Source organism: Lepisosteus oculatus, chromosome 14, assembly GCF_040954835.1.
Source record: "Lepisosteus oculatus isolate fLepOcu1 chromosome 14, fLepOcu1.hap2, whole genome shotgun sequence".
Classification (NCBI taxonomy): Eukaryota; Metazoa; Chordata; class Actinopteri; order Semionotiformes; family Lepisosteidae; genus Lepisosteus; species Lepisosteus oculatus.
In genome coordinates, this window is record NC_090709.1 from 35,750,943 (window position 1) to 35,765,844 (window position 14,902).

Here is a 14,902-nt window from a genome sequence, read left to right on the forward strand (position 1 = left end):
AATTTACTTCGAGACGATCGCGGACCGGATCATGCAGCTGATCAGGCTGTCCTCCAACTGCCTGGCGCGGCTGGAGAAGATCGCCCTGAAGCCCAACGCTCTGTCCACGGCCGCCTACATCGAGCTGCTCATCCACAACGAGGAAGAGGAGGCCCGCCCGGGCTTCGAGGATCGCATCGCCGAGCTGCGCTAGATGAAACAGCACGCCGAGATCCTCGCCAAGATCGACAACAACGAGAAACTGCTGCCAGAGGAGCGCAGGATCGTGAGGGAGAGAAACCAGAGGCTGAGAAAAATTGCTCAAGACGTCAAACTGGCGAGCTCCGCAGTGAGAGTCTGGACTGCAGGACACTGAACATGTTCCACACCGCCCGAGAACTCCTGCAGGACACTGAACACGTTCCACACCGCCCGAGAACTCCTGCAGACACTGAACACGTTCCACACCGCCCGAGAACTCCAGCAGGACACTGAACACGTTCCACACCGCCCGAGAACTCCAGCAGGACACTGAACACGTTCCACACCGCCCGACAACTGATGCAGGACACGGAACACGTTCCACACCACCCGACAACTCCTGCAGGAAACTCCATCTTGCGTTAAATCTCGAGTAAACCAAAACACAGAATAATGTTCGGGTTTCGTAAAATAACTGTTCCTAATAGTTCAACTGAAATAAAATAACTTAGTTCTACTCAATCCCTTAGTTTTAAAATCTACAAAAATCATTTTAAATTCTCTAAATTCAAAACTTTCCTTTCACCAGACCTCCAGCCAGACTGATGTTGGCCTCTCTCTCATGCTGTCGAGATAAAGCTGCCTTTCAAATCAATCGGCATCCTGCTGCGACAGATGATCTACAGTATGTAACGTCCACAGGGGAAAGTGTGGTTATAGATTATAAAGACCGCAGGACATCTCAGGGTTTGCAGACAACGGTCAGACGAGAGAAGGCGTCTCTGCCCTTCCTGACCACATCTCCTTAGCAGAAGATCTGAACACAGATCAAACGCTTCTAAGGAACAGCCGCTTCAAGAACAGTTCTCAACACGTCAGTGTGAATTTCAAATCGCATTTCAATGTTTTTTGTCTGGCTTCTGTACTTGGTAGATCCATACGCCTGTGAAAAATGAAAAATACCTTTCCTCTGAGAGACCTGTCGTGCTCTATTTCTGGGTGACCTTGGACATCATCCATCTCTAACGAACGGTGTTGACTTCTGACGATTCTTGTGCAGTCTCTCTCACCTGTATATAAAAGCACACTTCAGTCACCTGCAGGCGCGAGGCCCTGCTGACGAGAGACGCTCTGGTCCTCAGGTACGGGGCTGTGAAAGAGCGAGAGGCTGGAAGTGGGGCCTGCTCCTCCTCTCTCTCTCCCCCGTGTGCGCTCACAGGGTCGGTCTCTCTGAACGTGCGGAAGACGGGCGGAACTCAACACCCCTGCCTGGACAATGAGAGGAATAACAGGCGATCAAAACACTTAAGGACACCGACCGACTGACCTTGCCGAGAGCGTTCATGAGGTTTCAGACCGAAGTTCGGGAGGAATGCGAGAGCCGCCGCTCGCCTGCGCTCGTCAGTCTCACACTCAGCACATCTCACACTCCTCCACCGCAGCAGCTCAATCCTCTCCAGCGCACTCTTTACAGTCCAGCTGCACCACGGAGAGGAGACCCAGGAACGCCTGAGGGGTGACGGACAGGAATCCACTGTCACACACAGCAGTGACACGGGCACACGCAGTCACATGGGGACACCACAAGGGAACTCACAGCAGATGATCGCTCGACGGCATCGCAGCCGAAACACGGGGTCGAGCCGAGAGAATTTCTCTCTCCTCATCCGTGTGGTCTGGAATACAGTTTTGTGGAGAAACTCTCGAAAAACAGCACGATTGACTGTTTGTACACACGGAGTTTGTTTATATATATATACTTCCTCATTTCTGCGCAGGTAAATTAACAACCCTGAAGTGAGATGGAAGATGGACATTAATATTCATCTCGTATAGCGCCTTTAAAAGAGGCTTTTTATCGTGCTCTGCAGAGGAAGACTCCGCACCGAGAGGAAACAGCAGATTGACACAGGACCCGTGAAATTAAAGCTCTTTTACTGAAGCACGTTTAGAGTCTGGATGTGAAAGACCTCAGGGAAGGAGACTCTGATGTCCTTGGTGATGTTTTTACCTGTTTCTCTAAATCCTAAATACTACTCGTTTCTTTTAAATTGTTTTTGCACGTTTGTTCCCCAAAGAGTATGTGTTTAATGCACATATAAAGTATTAGCTCTTCTAAATACTGAAACGTTTCAGAAAACACCGCCTCAGTGCTGCAGGTTCGCAGGGGAAGTGAGTTTAAAACTGAGTCTTTTTAAGTCTATTTGCAGTTAATCACTGTATTGAAGTGCGATTTGTCTTAGTTACTTTTAAAATTTCTGGATTTCCTGAGCCTTTCACCTGCAGCAGCTGATGGATTGACAGAGCCTGCCTGTTACTGGAACAACACGAGTCACATGAGAGTTTACACGTGAAAAGTATTTTCATGTTGAATGTTATCAGAGTGAAGAGATGCGTTATGAATGTTTCCTGGCAGTTCATTAAGTTTCATTTGTACTGATCCACCAGGTGGCGCCAGAGCAGAGTCTTCATCCATCAGGTGAGCTCACCTTTACCTGAAGAGAACAGGAAGTCCTTCTCCCTCAGATCAGCAGGAAGAGAAGGAGAGAGATGGCGTCTGAGAGCTCAGCGCTCAGCCCTGGTGAGTTTTCTCTTGTTCTGCCTGTCAGAGTGTCAGTAAGGGAGTCACTGAGGGTCTCTTCTCTGTCACAGAGCACAGCAGCAGCTGGAGAAGTGTCTTCCTGTCTGCTGAGAGTGTGTTCTGTCTGTCAGACACACAGGGTCTGAACTTGGAGAGAAAAACAGATTTTACTTTCACTTTCTCTTGTCAGCGATCAGAGATCGGTACTGTAAACTCAAGCTGTTTGGAATGTACAAAATATTTTAATCAGGTGTTTATTTAAGGTGAAATGATTGATGTAAAACCTGACTGTGTGCTGATGGTATTGGATTCACAGTGTTAGTATTCATGATGCTCAGACACGCTCAGATATGAACATTTCCTGTTTGAGGCCGTGTTTATTGTACAGCTGATAATACCAGAGAGGAATCAGTACAGATGAACAGCAGAGGAATTTATTTGGCCCATAATTAGTAGTGATTCCAGGTTCTCGTGCAGCTGTTTCTCCTGTCCTGACTGGGCAGCTTGTTCCCCTCTCCCACCCCTCTCTGTGTACAGTAGAGCCTCCCACTACTGATTTTAAGTCTTAATGTTGCTTTGAGTTTTAGTGTTAATTCTGAGGAACTCTGAGGTGTCAATATCTAACTGGTCTTTAATGATGACTAACTGTCACTGAGGATGTTGAATATTGTGTATATATGTGGTTCCCTATCTTCACCCTGTCACTGTGGGACACTCCCTTCAGACTAAAGAGACTCAGTTCCTTCAGGTTGTCAGTTTCACTGTTTTTAAACTAACATCATGCTAATTCTCTTCAGTGTGGATCACAGTAGATAGTTTCTAAGCGGTTTGAAACTATACAACACACAGATTTCCCAGCCAGGTGGCTGAGTCCCAAACATGTCTTTATGAAATGTGACATTTTAGACTCGCTAGTGAAGAATCAGGACGGACTGAATGATTTTACAGTTTTTTTACATGTGTTTTTAAAATAAGGTGGTATAAAGGTTCATTCTGAACACAGGAGTCCCATATGTGTCTGAACTGCCATTGGACACTCAGAGTGTTAGTGGGACTCTACAGGGCCCTCCAGAAGTATTGGCACCCTTGGTAAAGATGAGCAAGGAAGACATTGGAAAAAATGTCTGTTGTTTATCAGATGAGAGAAATCTAACCTTTCAGTGAGGTTAAATTATTCTAAGAAAAAAAATCCTGATGAAAAATAAACATGTACTATTGAGAGAATAGTTAAAATAAAAAAATATTTCATATACATTGTAAGAATACAGAATAAGAATGTTTTAAGAATACAGTCTGATTAACAGAACATTTTTGTATACCGCAGAGAATACACAGAAACATAATCTCAATAATCTGTGATTTTCCTCTCTCACAGGGCAGGGACAATAGGAAAGATAAAGAAAAGTTTTTATCATAAATTTTAAATGGGATGAAGAGTGAAGATATCTGTGATGAGAACTTTATCATGTAAATAATCTGTGATCTTTCTCTCTGACAGGGAGGAGACGGGCTGATTCCCATGAGGCACCACAGCGTCTCTCAGAGATCAGGATCGTGCTGCTGGGGGAGAGATGGTCTGGGAAGAGCTCAGCAGGAAACACCATCCTGGGCAGAGAGGAGTTTGAGACTGAGGGAGAACCTCAGGAGTGTGAGAAGAGACAGGGTGAAGTAGCTGGGAGGCAGATCACTGTGGTTGACACTCCAGGCTGGGGTTCCTCTTTTATAATAAGGGCAAATCCACAGCGTGTCAGAGAGGAGGTTGTGCGCAGTGTGTCTCTGTGTCCCCCAGGACCCCACGCTCTCCTCCTGGTGATTAATGTGAACTCGTGCAAATACTGGAGATTAGCAGAGGAACATCTGGAACTCCTCAGTGAGAGAGTGTGGAGACACACAATAGTGCTGTTCACCTGGGGGGACACACTGGGAGACACAACCATTGAGCAGCACATTGAGAGAGGAGGGAAGAAGCTCCAGTGTCTGGTGGAGAAGTGTGGGAACAGGTATCATGTTCTCAACGACAGGGGCGACCGCACTCAGGTCACAGAGCTGCTGGAGAAGATAGAGGACATGGTGGCAGAAAACTATGGGCAGTACTTCACCACTGACATTGAACAACTGTACACTGAACTGGAGACATACAATAGAGAGATAGAGGAGCTGAGACAGAGGGAGGAGGTGAGACAGAGAGAGACAGAGGAGCTGAGACAGAGGGAGGAGGAGAGACAGAGAGAGACAGGGGAGCTGAGACAGAGGTTGGAGGAGAGACAGAGAGAGACAGAGGACCTGAGACAGAGGGAGGAGGAGAGACAGAGAGAGACAGAGGAGCTGAGACAGAGGTTGGAGGAGAGACAGAGAGAGACAGAGGACCTGAGACAAAGGGAGGAGGAGAGACAGAGAGAGACAGAGGAGCTGAGACAGAGGGAGGAGGAGAGACAGAGAGAGACAGAGGAGCTGAGACAGAAGTATGAAAGAAGGGAGAGAGAGAGAGAAGAGGAGCTCAGACAGAGGTTGGAGGAGGAGTGGAGCAGGAGAGAAGAGGAGCTGAAGGAGAAGATGAGAAAGACACTGGAGGAAGAGGAGCTGGAGAAAGAGACAGAGGAGCCCAGACTGCCTGTCAAGAGGAGGAACAGTAGAGACATCAACCCTCTCAACAGTGAGTGTGATTGATGCTGTATTACTGAGTCACTGATCTTACTGCTCATCAGACTGAGAGATTCAACCATCTTGTGTCCTGTTAGGAATTAAAATCATACTGTGCTCCGCTCTGTACTGCGTTACTAACACAGTGGCACACAGATCTGTGTCTGTTTAAATCCTCTGTGCTGTAATTGAACTGTTTTCTCTCAGGGAGATTAGATTTAATCCATCACACAGCAGCTCAGTCTCTGTAATCTGTTCCTCAAGACTGTCGGACCAACACTCAATCAATCAAGGTTTATTGATCGATGCACGAACAGTACAGCACACAGCGGTGTTGTCAGCATTGAAATCTGCAAGCTCGTTAAAGGCTCATTAAGAAGGATAGAAGAGTTGGAGGACAGGAATTTATAGGGGTTAACATTGGGATACAACAGATTACACAACTGCAATTCACAGATTGTGTGGAAGTAACACAAGGATAGGAGGTATTTAGGTGTCCTGACAGTAGTGGGGTACAGGGTAGGAGGTATTTAGTGCTCTTCGTAGGTGTCCTGAGAGTGCCAGTGCCCCCTGTCAGTTCAAGGAGGTAACTGCAGGTGTCTGCTGTGGTTGGCTGTTCAGCAGTCTCACTGCCTGGGGGAAGAAGCTGTTCTGACACCTGGTGGTCTTGGTCTGATACTTCAGTACCGTTTTCCAGATGGTAGTAGAGAGAGCAAGTTGTGTTTAGGGTGACTGGGGCCCCTGAGGATGGACCTGGCCTTCTTGAGGCATTAACACAGTAGATATCCCCTGTGTTCAGTAGCGCAGCCGTTAGTGTTCTGAGCCAGTGTCACCACCCTCTTGAGGACCCTGAGCTCGTGGGCGGAGCAGTTACCACACCAGGCAGTGGTGCAGCCGGTTAGGATGCTCTCAGTGGTGCAGCTGTAGAAGCTGGTCAGGATGTGTGAAGGCAGGCTGAACTTCTTCAGTCTGGGGAGAAAGAACAGGCGCTGTCTTGTCTATGGGGTTGGTGTGGTGGGTCCAGGTCAGGTCGTCCCGGAGCTTGGTGATGAGCCTTGAGGGTGCGATGGTGTTGAATGTTGAGCTGTAATCAACAATAACATTCTCACATATGTTTCTCTTTCGTCCAGGTGTGAGAGGGCAGTGTGTAGACCAGGGGCGATGGCCTCCTCAGTTGATCTGTTAGTGTCAAAGGCAGCTCTGAAGTCCTGCAGGACAGGAGTGGGTGAAAGAGTTGGCGGACTCATCACCGTTCGTGATCAAGCTGATGATCGTTGTATCGTCCGCAAACGTGATGAGGGAGTTTGTGTTGTTCCTGGAGACGCAGTCGTGAGTGAATGGGGAGCAGAGGAGAGGGCTGAGTTTGCAGCGCTGGGGAACGCTGATGTTCAGAGTCAGGGTGGAGGATGTACTTGTGCCGACTCTGGGCATGATGCCCAAGAATAATTCCCAGATGTTCATTCTGTAAGTTTCTTTCATAATGGCCAGCAGCCCTATCACCCTGCAACTCCCAGCCGGCAGCCCCACTGGAGCCCAGCAGTGTGAGCCTGGCCAGTACCTGGAGGGGAGACTCCTGGGAAAACACTGAGGCTGCTGCTGGGAGAAGTGTGAGTGGGGCCAGCAGGGGGCGCTCTCACCCTGCGGTCTGTGTGGGTCCTGATGCCCCAGTATAGTGACGGGGACACTGGACTGTAAAGAGGCGCCGTCCTGCGGATGAGACGTCAAACCGAGGTCCTGACTCTCTGTGGTCATTAACAATCCCAGGGTGTCTCTCGAGAAGAGTAGGGGTGTCACCCTGGTGTCCTGGCCAAATTACCCCCCTGGTCTTTACCCATCATGGCCTCCTAATAACCCCCCTCTCTGAACTGGCTTCATCCCTCTGCTCTCCTCCCCACTGGGAGCTGGTGTGTGGGGAGAGGACTGGAGCTTCATCCAGGTGGGGCTGCACACTGGTGGCGGTAGTGGGATCCCCATGACCTGTAAAGAGCTGCACACTGGTGGCGGTAGTGGGATCCCCATGACCTGTAAAGCGCTTTGAGTGGAGTGTCCAGAAAAGCACTATAGAAGTGTAAGCAATTATTATTATTATTATTATTATTATAATGACTTTTAAGTTACATTTGTCAAGAAATGACTTGAGCAAATTGTACTCCTTTTACCTGTGGAGAGGTTGGTCTACTCTCATGTCTAACCTCCCTGATGCTCCTGTCTCTCCTCCTGTTGCAGTGAGTGAAGGGGACCCTGCATTCAAACCCAGACTCCAGCCACGCCCCTCTGAGCTGAGACTGGTGCTGCTGGGCAGGACTGGTGCTGGGAAGAGCGCAGCAGTAAACACCATCCTGGGCTCAGAGGAGTTTCCCTCTGAAGCCAGCAGCTCCGCGGTCACTCAGGAGAGCCGGAAGAGGACAGGACAAGTGTCCGGGAGATGGGTGACTGTGGTGGACACTCCAGACTGGCTCCACGCCGGACTGTCTGAAGGGGACAGGAGACGGGATGTGGGGCTATGTGTTAACCTGTCTACCCCGGGACCCCACGCCTTCCTCCTGGTGACCCTGCTGGGCCGATCCACAGGGGAGGAGAGGAGGACGCTGGAGACAGTCCTGGAGATATTCGGGGAGAGGGCCCTGGGACACACCATGGTCCTGTTCACCCACGCTGATGAGCTGACTAGCAGGACGCTGGAGGAGTCTGTGCACACAGACAGCAGGGAGCTCCAGTGTCTGCTGGAGAAGTGTGGGAACAGGTATCACACCCTCAACAACAAGGACAGGGGCAGCACTCAGGTCACAGAGCTGCTGGAGAAGATAGAGGAGCTGGTAGCAGGAAACAAGGGCAGCTACTACAGCACTGAGACGTACCAGGAGGCAGAGTCCCAGATCAGACAGAGGCAACTGCAGATCCTGAGGGACAGAGAGGAGAGCAAACAGAGGGAGGAGGAGAGACTGAGGGAGAAGCACCAGAAGGAGCTGCAGAACCACCTCCGCAGGATGGAGGAGGAGATCCAGACACGAGAGGAGAAGATCAGAGCGCTGGAGGAGCAGATAGGAGAGCTGGAGGAGAGGCTGAGGGAGGAGAGGGATGAGGGGAGGAGGAGAGAGCTGGAGGAGGAGCTGAGGAGAGAGAGAGGGGAGAGAGAGAGGGTGCAGAGAGAGATGGAGGAGGTGAGAGAGGAGCAGGAGAGGGAGAGGAGAGAGAGAGAGGAGACACACAGAAGGGAGATGGAGGGGCTCAGGCAGCACTATGAAGAAAATGCCAGAGAGGAGGCAGAGAGACACCTGGACCTGGTGAAGCCGCACTTCAGCACAGGAGCAGTGATACTGGGAGCAGGACTGGGGGCAGCAATAGGGGCCCTGAGGGGCCCAACAGGAGCAGCAGCAGGAACAGTGATAGGAGCTGCAGTAGGAGCTCAGATAGGAGCTTTATTGGGAGTAGAAACCAGAGCAGCACAGACTCACACACAAGAGCGCACACAGCCCGCAGACACACAAGAGCACACACAGCCCGCAGACACACAAGAGCACACACAGCCCGCAGACGCACAAGACCGCACACAGCCCACAGACACACAGGAGCACACACAGTAGTCACAACGTAGTCTCACACACAACCTGAAGGCACTCAAAAATACACAACCATCAGACACATAGAGAACACACACAGCCCGCAGACACAATGAGCAGACACACACAGCCCACAGACACAATGAGCAGACACACACAGCCTGTAGACACAACCCTCAGACACACACAGCCCGCAGACATGAGAGAGCACCCACAGCTCGCAGACACACAAGAGCACACACAGCCCGCAGACACACGAGAGCACACACAGCCCGCAGACACACGAGAGCACCCACAGCTCGCAGACACACAAGAGCGCACACAGCCCGCAGACACACAAGGGCACACACAGCCCGCAGACACACAAGAGCGCACACAGCCCGCAGACACACAAGAGAACACACAGTAGTCACAACGTAGTCACTCACAACCTGAAGGCACTCAAGAATACATAACCCTCAGACACACAAGAGCACACACAGCCTGCGCAGACACACAAGAGCACACACAGCCCGCAGACACAATGAGCAGACACACACAGCCCACAGACAGGAGATCGAGGAGCTGAGAGAGAGCTGAAGACACTGAGACAGGAGCAGGAGAGGGAGAGGAGGAGCTCAGGCAGTGTTATCGGAGTGACAGAGAGACACAGAGACACTGCCGCAGGTCAGTCACTGATCCACACAGACCGGATACTTCCTGGACACAGAGTGAGGACTCTCCACTGAAACACTGATCTCTTCCTCGTAAGAGATCCGACTCACTGAAAACCTGCCCTTAGTGTCCCATTTGAAGAAAAACTCATTTTAAATTAATGTTTTATTTTGATCATGTTTGTATTTTGGTATTCTTTGTGTATATATATATAAATGTTATAAATTATTTTTGGATATAATTCTGACATTGTATATGTGTGTGTAACAGAATATATTGTAGCATTTACAGGTTCTTCTCAGGACAAAGGACCAGTGGAGACGCGATAAACGAACCAGGCTTTATTCTTTATCAACCACAGAGTATACACACACATGACGGAACACGCACACATCTTTAGGGTGGTAATTACTTAACGACTTAACAACAAGCTATACACTTATAAGACACTAGAACTACTATGACATTATTTACACAGGTAGGGTCAGCCGCTGGTCATCGTGCTGACCCTCAGACTCTCCCTGGCTACAACTCCCAGCATGCCCAGCGGTACTATGAGCGCCTAGGGGCGCCTCCTCCTCACAACCGGTTGTTACAGTATGTGTATCTGTGTATATGTGTACTTTATTCTCCTGAGCCCATAATCAAAGAGCAGAACCGGCTCGTCCGGCAACTGGGACTTTATATCTCGCAACGGCGACTTACAATCTCAGAATCGCGACTTTATTTCTGGTCATTGGGACTTTATATCCCGCAACGGCGACTTATAATCTCAGAATCACGACTTTATTTCTGGTCATTGGGACTTTATATCTCGCAACGGCGACTTACAATCTCAGAATCACGACTTTATTTCTGGTCATTGGGACTTTATATCTCGCAACGGCGACTTACAATCTCAGAATCACGACTTTATTTCTGGTCATTGGGACTTTATATCCCGCAACGGCGACTTATAATCTCAGAATCACGACTTTATTTCTGGTCATTGGGACTTTATATCTCGCAACGGCGACTTACAATCTCAGAATCACGACTTTATTTCTGGTCATTGGGACTTTATATCTCGCAACGGCGACTTACAATCTCAGAATCACGACTTTATTTCTGGTCATTGGGACTTTATATCTCGCAACGGCGATTTACAATCTCAGAATCGCGACTTTATTTCTGGTCATTGGGACTTTATATCTCGCAACGGCGACTTACAATCTCAGAATCACGACTTTATTTCTGGTCATTGGGACTTTATATCTCGCAATTCCGAGTCAGAAAAGTCATAATTTCGAGATCTAAAGCCGAAACGGCGAGAAACCGCGGCGCGTTTTTTTTTTCTTTCCACTCCCTGGCGGACACGGCTTCCACAGAGGAGGGAGAGAAATGGACTTTTATGTTTTTATATCGACTTTATTCTCCTGAGCCGATCATCAAAGAGCAGAACTGGCGCCAAAACCCGCTCCCGGCTCGTCCTCCGGATGCCGCTGCGGCGCCGGTTGCTAAGCGACGCTCCGAGCCCGAGCGCTCGAGCTCCTCTCGGGGCGGTTTTATTCCCAGCTGAGGAGCCGCTCCTGTCCTGGAAATCCCGGGAAGGACTGGGACTCCCCTCCTGTGGGCTGGGAGGCTCTTCCCGGGTGTTTCCGCAGACGAGGGGAGTCCTGGTGTCCTGGGAAAAGGCCCCCTGTGCTGCGGGCGTCTCCGAGAGAAACGGGCTGTTTGTGTGGGAAGATGCTCTTTCCTCAGGAGGGGAAGAGCCGAGCGGGAAGGAAAGTTCTGGAAGTGCGTCTCCTCTCCGGCTGCTCCAGTCCCAGTGACGGCGACACCGGGACAGGACAGGAGGGACGAGCGGGTCCTCTTTCCCACACGGGGGATAGTGGGGTTTGTTAGGACACAGGACAGAGAGATAGTGCTTCTAGATAGAGTGCTTCTGTACGTGTAGTAATAATAATAATAATAATAATAATAATAATAATAATAATAATATACGTCTCTCTCACCCGTGTCCTCCGGTCCTGAGGAGTTTTAGAAACTGTCCCATTAAGACCTACAGCAGAGAACATTCTTACTGGGAAGCATCTTCCCAAATTGTCCTGTACGTGCTGGTAAATCACCGAGTCATGAATCAGTGTTACTGAAGCACATATAGAGATGTACTTGATAAGCGCCGAAGAGCCTGTGATGAAAACTAAGAGGAAAAACACTGAGTCTGAGACGCTGAGGTGAGAAGCGGAGAGATACAGTGTGAAGAGTGTGACTTCCAGATCCAAATGTTATAATAATAATAATAGTAATTATAATAATAATAATAATTATACATTTGAATGATCTCGCTGCTTCGGCGGACCGGCGCGCGCCGGCTGTTCGATTCTTAACGAGCGCGCCATTAAAAAACAAATAAAATAAAAATAAAACCAACTCCAAGCCGTGAACCTGCATCATCTTCCTCTTCCAGCTCCTCCTCTCCTGAGGGGAAAGAGCGGCCTGCTGTCGACAGGAGGGTGGACACAGACGGGCCCGCTCCCGGAGAGACTCGGAGTGAAAGACCGTCTCTCAGAGACTCCAACTCCCCCGGACCGGTGGACATGGGTGAGAGAGACGGCCGGCGTCGTCATCATTATTATTATTATTATTATTATTATTATTAGACCAGCAGGGGAGGGCAGTCGCGGGCAGTTCGGTCGGTCCGGTTTCCATGACCACGGGGCCGCTGACGATCCGCTTCAGCCCGACAGCAGGTTCGACAGGTCCAGTTCATGTGGGTCTGCGGGTCGAGCTGAGGACAGGAGACAGCTGTCGGTGCAGAAGCACACGGGTGTGCAAGAGCTGACATGAAAGGGCCGGGTCGTGTTTCTGTGAGTTTTATTATTATAATAATCTACTTTATTTTATTTTATATAGCACCTTAAAAAGTGGGTTCTCAAAGCACTTTACTGAATGACAACAATAAATACAATATATATATACACTGTATACAAGATAAAACAACTAACAGGTTTCAGGTGTGAAGAAGGCCGAAATGTGTTTTCTTTCTTTCTTCTTTCAGCCTGGAACAAACCTATTACTTGTTCTTTTATGAAATCGAGACTGTATTAAATGTGAGTGAACTTCATTATTGTGAACTGTTTTCTCATGTCACTTCCAGCTTTTCAAAGCTTCTTTGAGCCTGTAGTTTATATATAAATATTAATTAAAACCATAACGCTATGGGGTTCAGGCAGGCGCCCTTGGCGCATCAGGTCGGCCCCACACCGTGGGGGGCTCGAACCCAGGACTCCGGCGTCGCTCACCAGGGACCCAGCTTGTTGAGCCAAAGAGAGATCTCTCCACACCCCAGGGGCTGTGGTCCTGCTATCACAGGGAAGGGCGGTGATGTCACCGCTCTGGTACGCTGGCTCTTACACAGTGGCTTTCGGCCGTAAGCGTTACAGTACCTTATATGGTACTCCAGTCCCACAGCCGTTATATGAGCCTGGTAGTTCCCTGTAATCACTCCAGTAAAATGTCCACAGTTGGGTAGAAATACAAGATTATTTGAATAGAAATATATCCAAAAATAATGTATAACCTGTGTGTAGTGTGTATAATGATTATGAGCCCAGTCTGGACTGGTCAGATAAGCACAAGGACAGAAGAACAGGGGTTAACAGCACTGAGCTGGTCTGTATCACCTGATAGTGCCCAGTGTAGAGTCTCACTGCCCCTGACTCTGGAGTCCAGCTTCTCTGATGAGTCTCTATCAGGCTTTACAGACTGCTGGGGTTAACAGCACTGAGCTGGTCTGATAGTGCCCAGTGTAGAGTCTCACTGCCCCTGACATTGGAGTCCAGCTTCTCTGATGAGTCTCTATCAGGCTTTACAGACTGCTGGGGTTAACAGCACTGAGCTGGTCTGTCTCACCAGATAGTGCCCAGTGTAGAGTCTCACTGCCCCTGACATTGGAGTCCAGCTTCTCTGATGAGTCTCTATCAGGCTTTACAGACTGCTGGGGTTAACAGCACTGAGCTGGTCTGTCTCACCAGATAGTGCCCAGTGTAGAGTCTCACTGCCCCTGACTCTGGAGCCCAGCTTCTCTGATGAGTCTCTATCAGGCTTTACAGACTGCTGGGGTTAACAGCCCTGAGCTGGTCTGTCTCACCAGATAGTGCCCAGTGTAGAGTCTCACTGCCCCTGACACTGGAGTCCAGCCTCTCTGATGAGTCTCTTAAGAATATTGGTCCATTAAACTGATGAGGTATAAAAACAGAAGATCTTTATACACAAATACTGTTTGATACACAGTGCAACATCTCAATAGTTTCTTCCAATTACTGTATATATACATTAAATCTCAACATTTCAATGCAGCACATAAAGTAACACTATTGTACTGTCCCTTTTCTTGGTAATGTTCATCTCCCAACAGAGGATGATAAAGCTGGAATTCAGTTGACTAAAGTTAATAGAAAAACCTTCATCTGTAAACGTTCAAGGCACTTGGCAACTCAACAATCACAAGTCATTACACAATAATGCTGGCAAAAGGAGCCTTCTTCAAGAGAAGTATTGAGATAAGATACCATCTCCACCATGTTGGAGTCTCCACAGGAACAGGAAGTGGGATGAGGGAAGAAGGAGGGGCTTCAGATGGGAGGCTGCTGTGATTGGATACAAGCTGGGATGGAGCAAAGCTGCTGTTATTGTTCTCTTTAAACATAATTCATTTCATTTAGGTTAAATACATCCGTAAGATATACATTCATATGATTAGAGAATGTTTTAAGTGAGCAACACCTTCTCTCAATCATCTTCTGTGGCCTTTCTCTCTTGTGCTGCTTCAGCTTCTCATTCACACTCCTGTATCTCTTGTATGTCTCTTCTGCTTCGGGGGACTGAAATACCAAACTACTTTACTGTATCTGTCTACAACTGAATTGAGTCTCTCTACTGTCCCTTTGTGTCACTCTACTGCCTCTCTCAGCTCCTCGATCTCCCTCCTGCAGTGAACTGTGCTCCTGTCCTGCTGGAGTGAACTGTGTTGTCGACACACTGACCTGCTGGAGAGTCTCTCCGTGTCTCTCTGCCTCCTCTCTGGCCTTTTCCTCATAGTGCTGCCTGAGCTCCTCCATCTCCCTCCTGTGTGTCTCCTCTCTCTCCTCTCCCTCTCCTGCTCCTCTCTCACTCCCTCCATCTCTCTCTGCAGCCTCTCTCTCCCCTCTCTCTCTCCTCAGCTCCTCCTCCAGCTCTCTCCTCCTCCCCTCATCCCTCTCCTCCCTCAGCCTCTCCTCCAGCGCTCTGATCTTCTCTCGTGTCT

General features: G+C 49.1%; 2 protein-coding genes across 2 annotated transcripts; both read left to right on the top strand.

Annotated features, from left to right (window-relative positions):
- Positions 1-193: 193 nt before the first annotated feature.
- Positions 194-5,428, top strand: LOC138242581 (GTPase IMAP family member 9-like). Its single transcript, XM_069198119.1, has 3 exons — positions 194-328; positions 2,707-2,761; positions 4,260-5,428. The coding sequence occupies exons 1-3, from the start codon at positions 194-196 to the stop codon at positions 5,426-5,428; spliced, it is 1,359 nt and encodes a 452-aa protein (XP_069054220.1).
- A 1,453-nt stretch (positions 5,429-6,881) lies between these two features.
- Positions 6,882-9,048, top strand: LOC138242582 (GTPase IMAP family member 7-like). Its single transcript, XM_069198120.1, has 2 exons — positions 6,882-6,942; positions 7,628-9,048. Exons 1-2 carry the CDS (start codon positions 6,882-6,884, stop codon positions 8,983-8,985), a joined length of 1,419 nt encoding a protein of 472 aa, XP_069054221.1. The 3' UTR covers positions 8,986-9,048.
- The last annotated feature ends 5,854 nt before the right edge of the window (positions 9,049-14,902 follow it).

Coding starts and splice junctions, on each gene's coding strand:
- LOC138242581 (XM_069198119.1), top strand. CDS start 194: ATGAAACAGCACGCCGAGATCCTCGCCAAGATCGACAACAACGAGAAA. Junction 329..2,706: donor TCAAACTGGCGAGCTCCGCA/GTGAGAGTCTGG, acceptor CTTCTCCCTCAG/ATCAGCAGGAAGAGAAGGAG. Junction 2,762..4,259: donor GAGCTCAGCGCTCAGCCCTG/GTGAGTTTTCTC, acceptor TCTCTCTGACAG/GGAGGAGACGGGCTGATTCC.
- LOC138242582 (XM_069198120.1), top strand. CDS start 6,882: ATGGCCAGCAGCCCTATCACCCTGCAACTCCCAGCCGGCAGCCCCACT. Junction 6,943..7,627: donor CCCCACTGGAGCCCAGCAGT/GTGAGCCTGGCC, acceptor CTCCTGTTGCAG/TGAGTGAAGGGGACCCTGCA.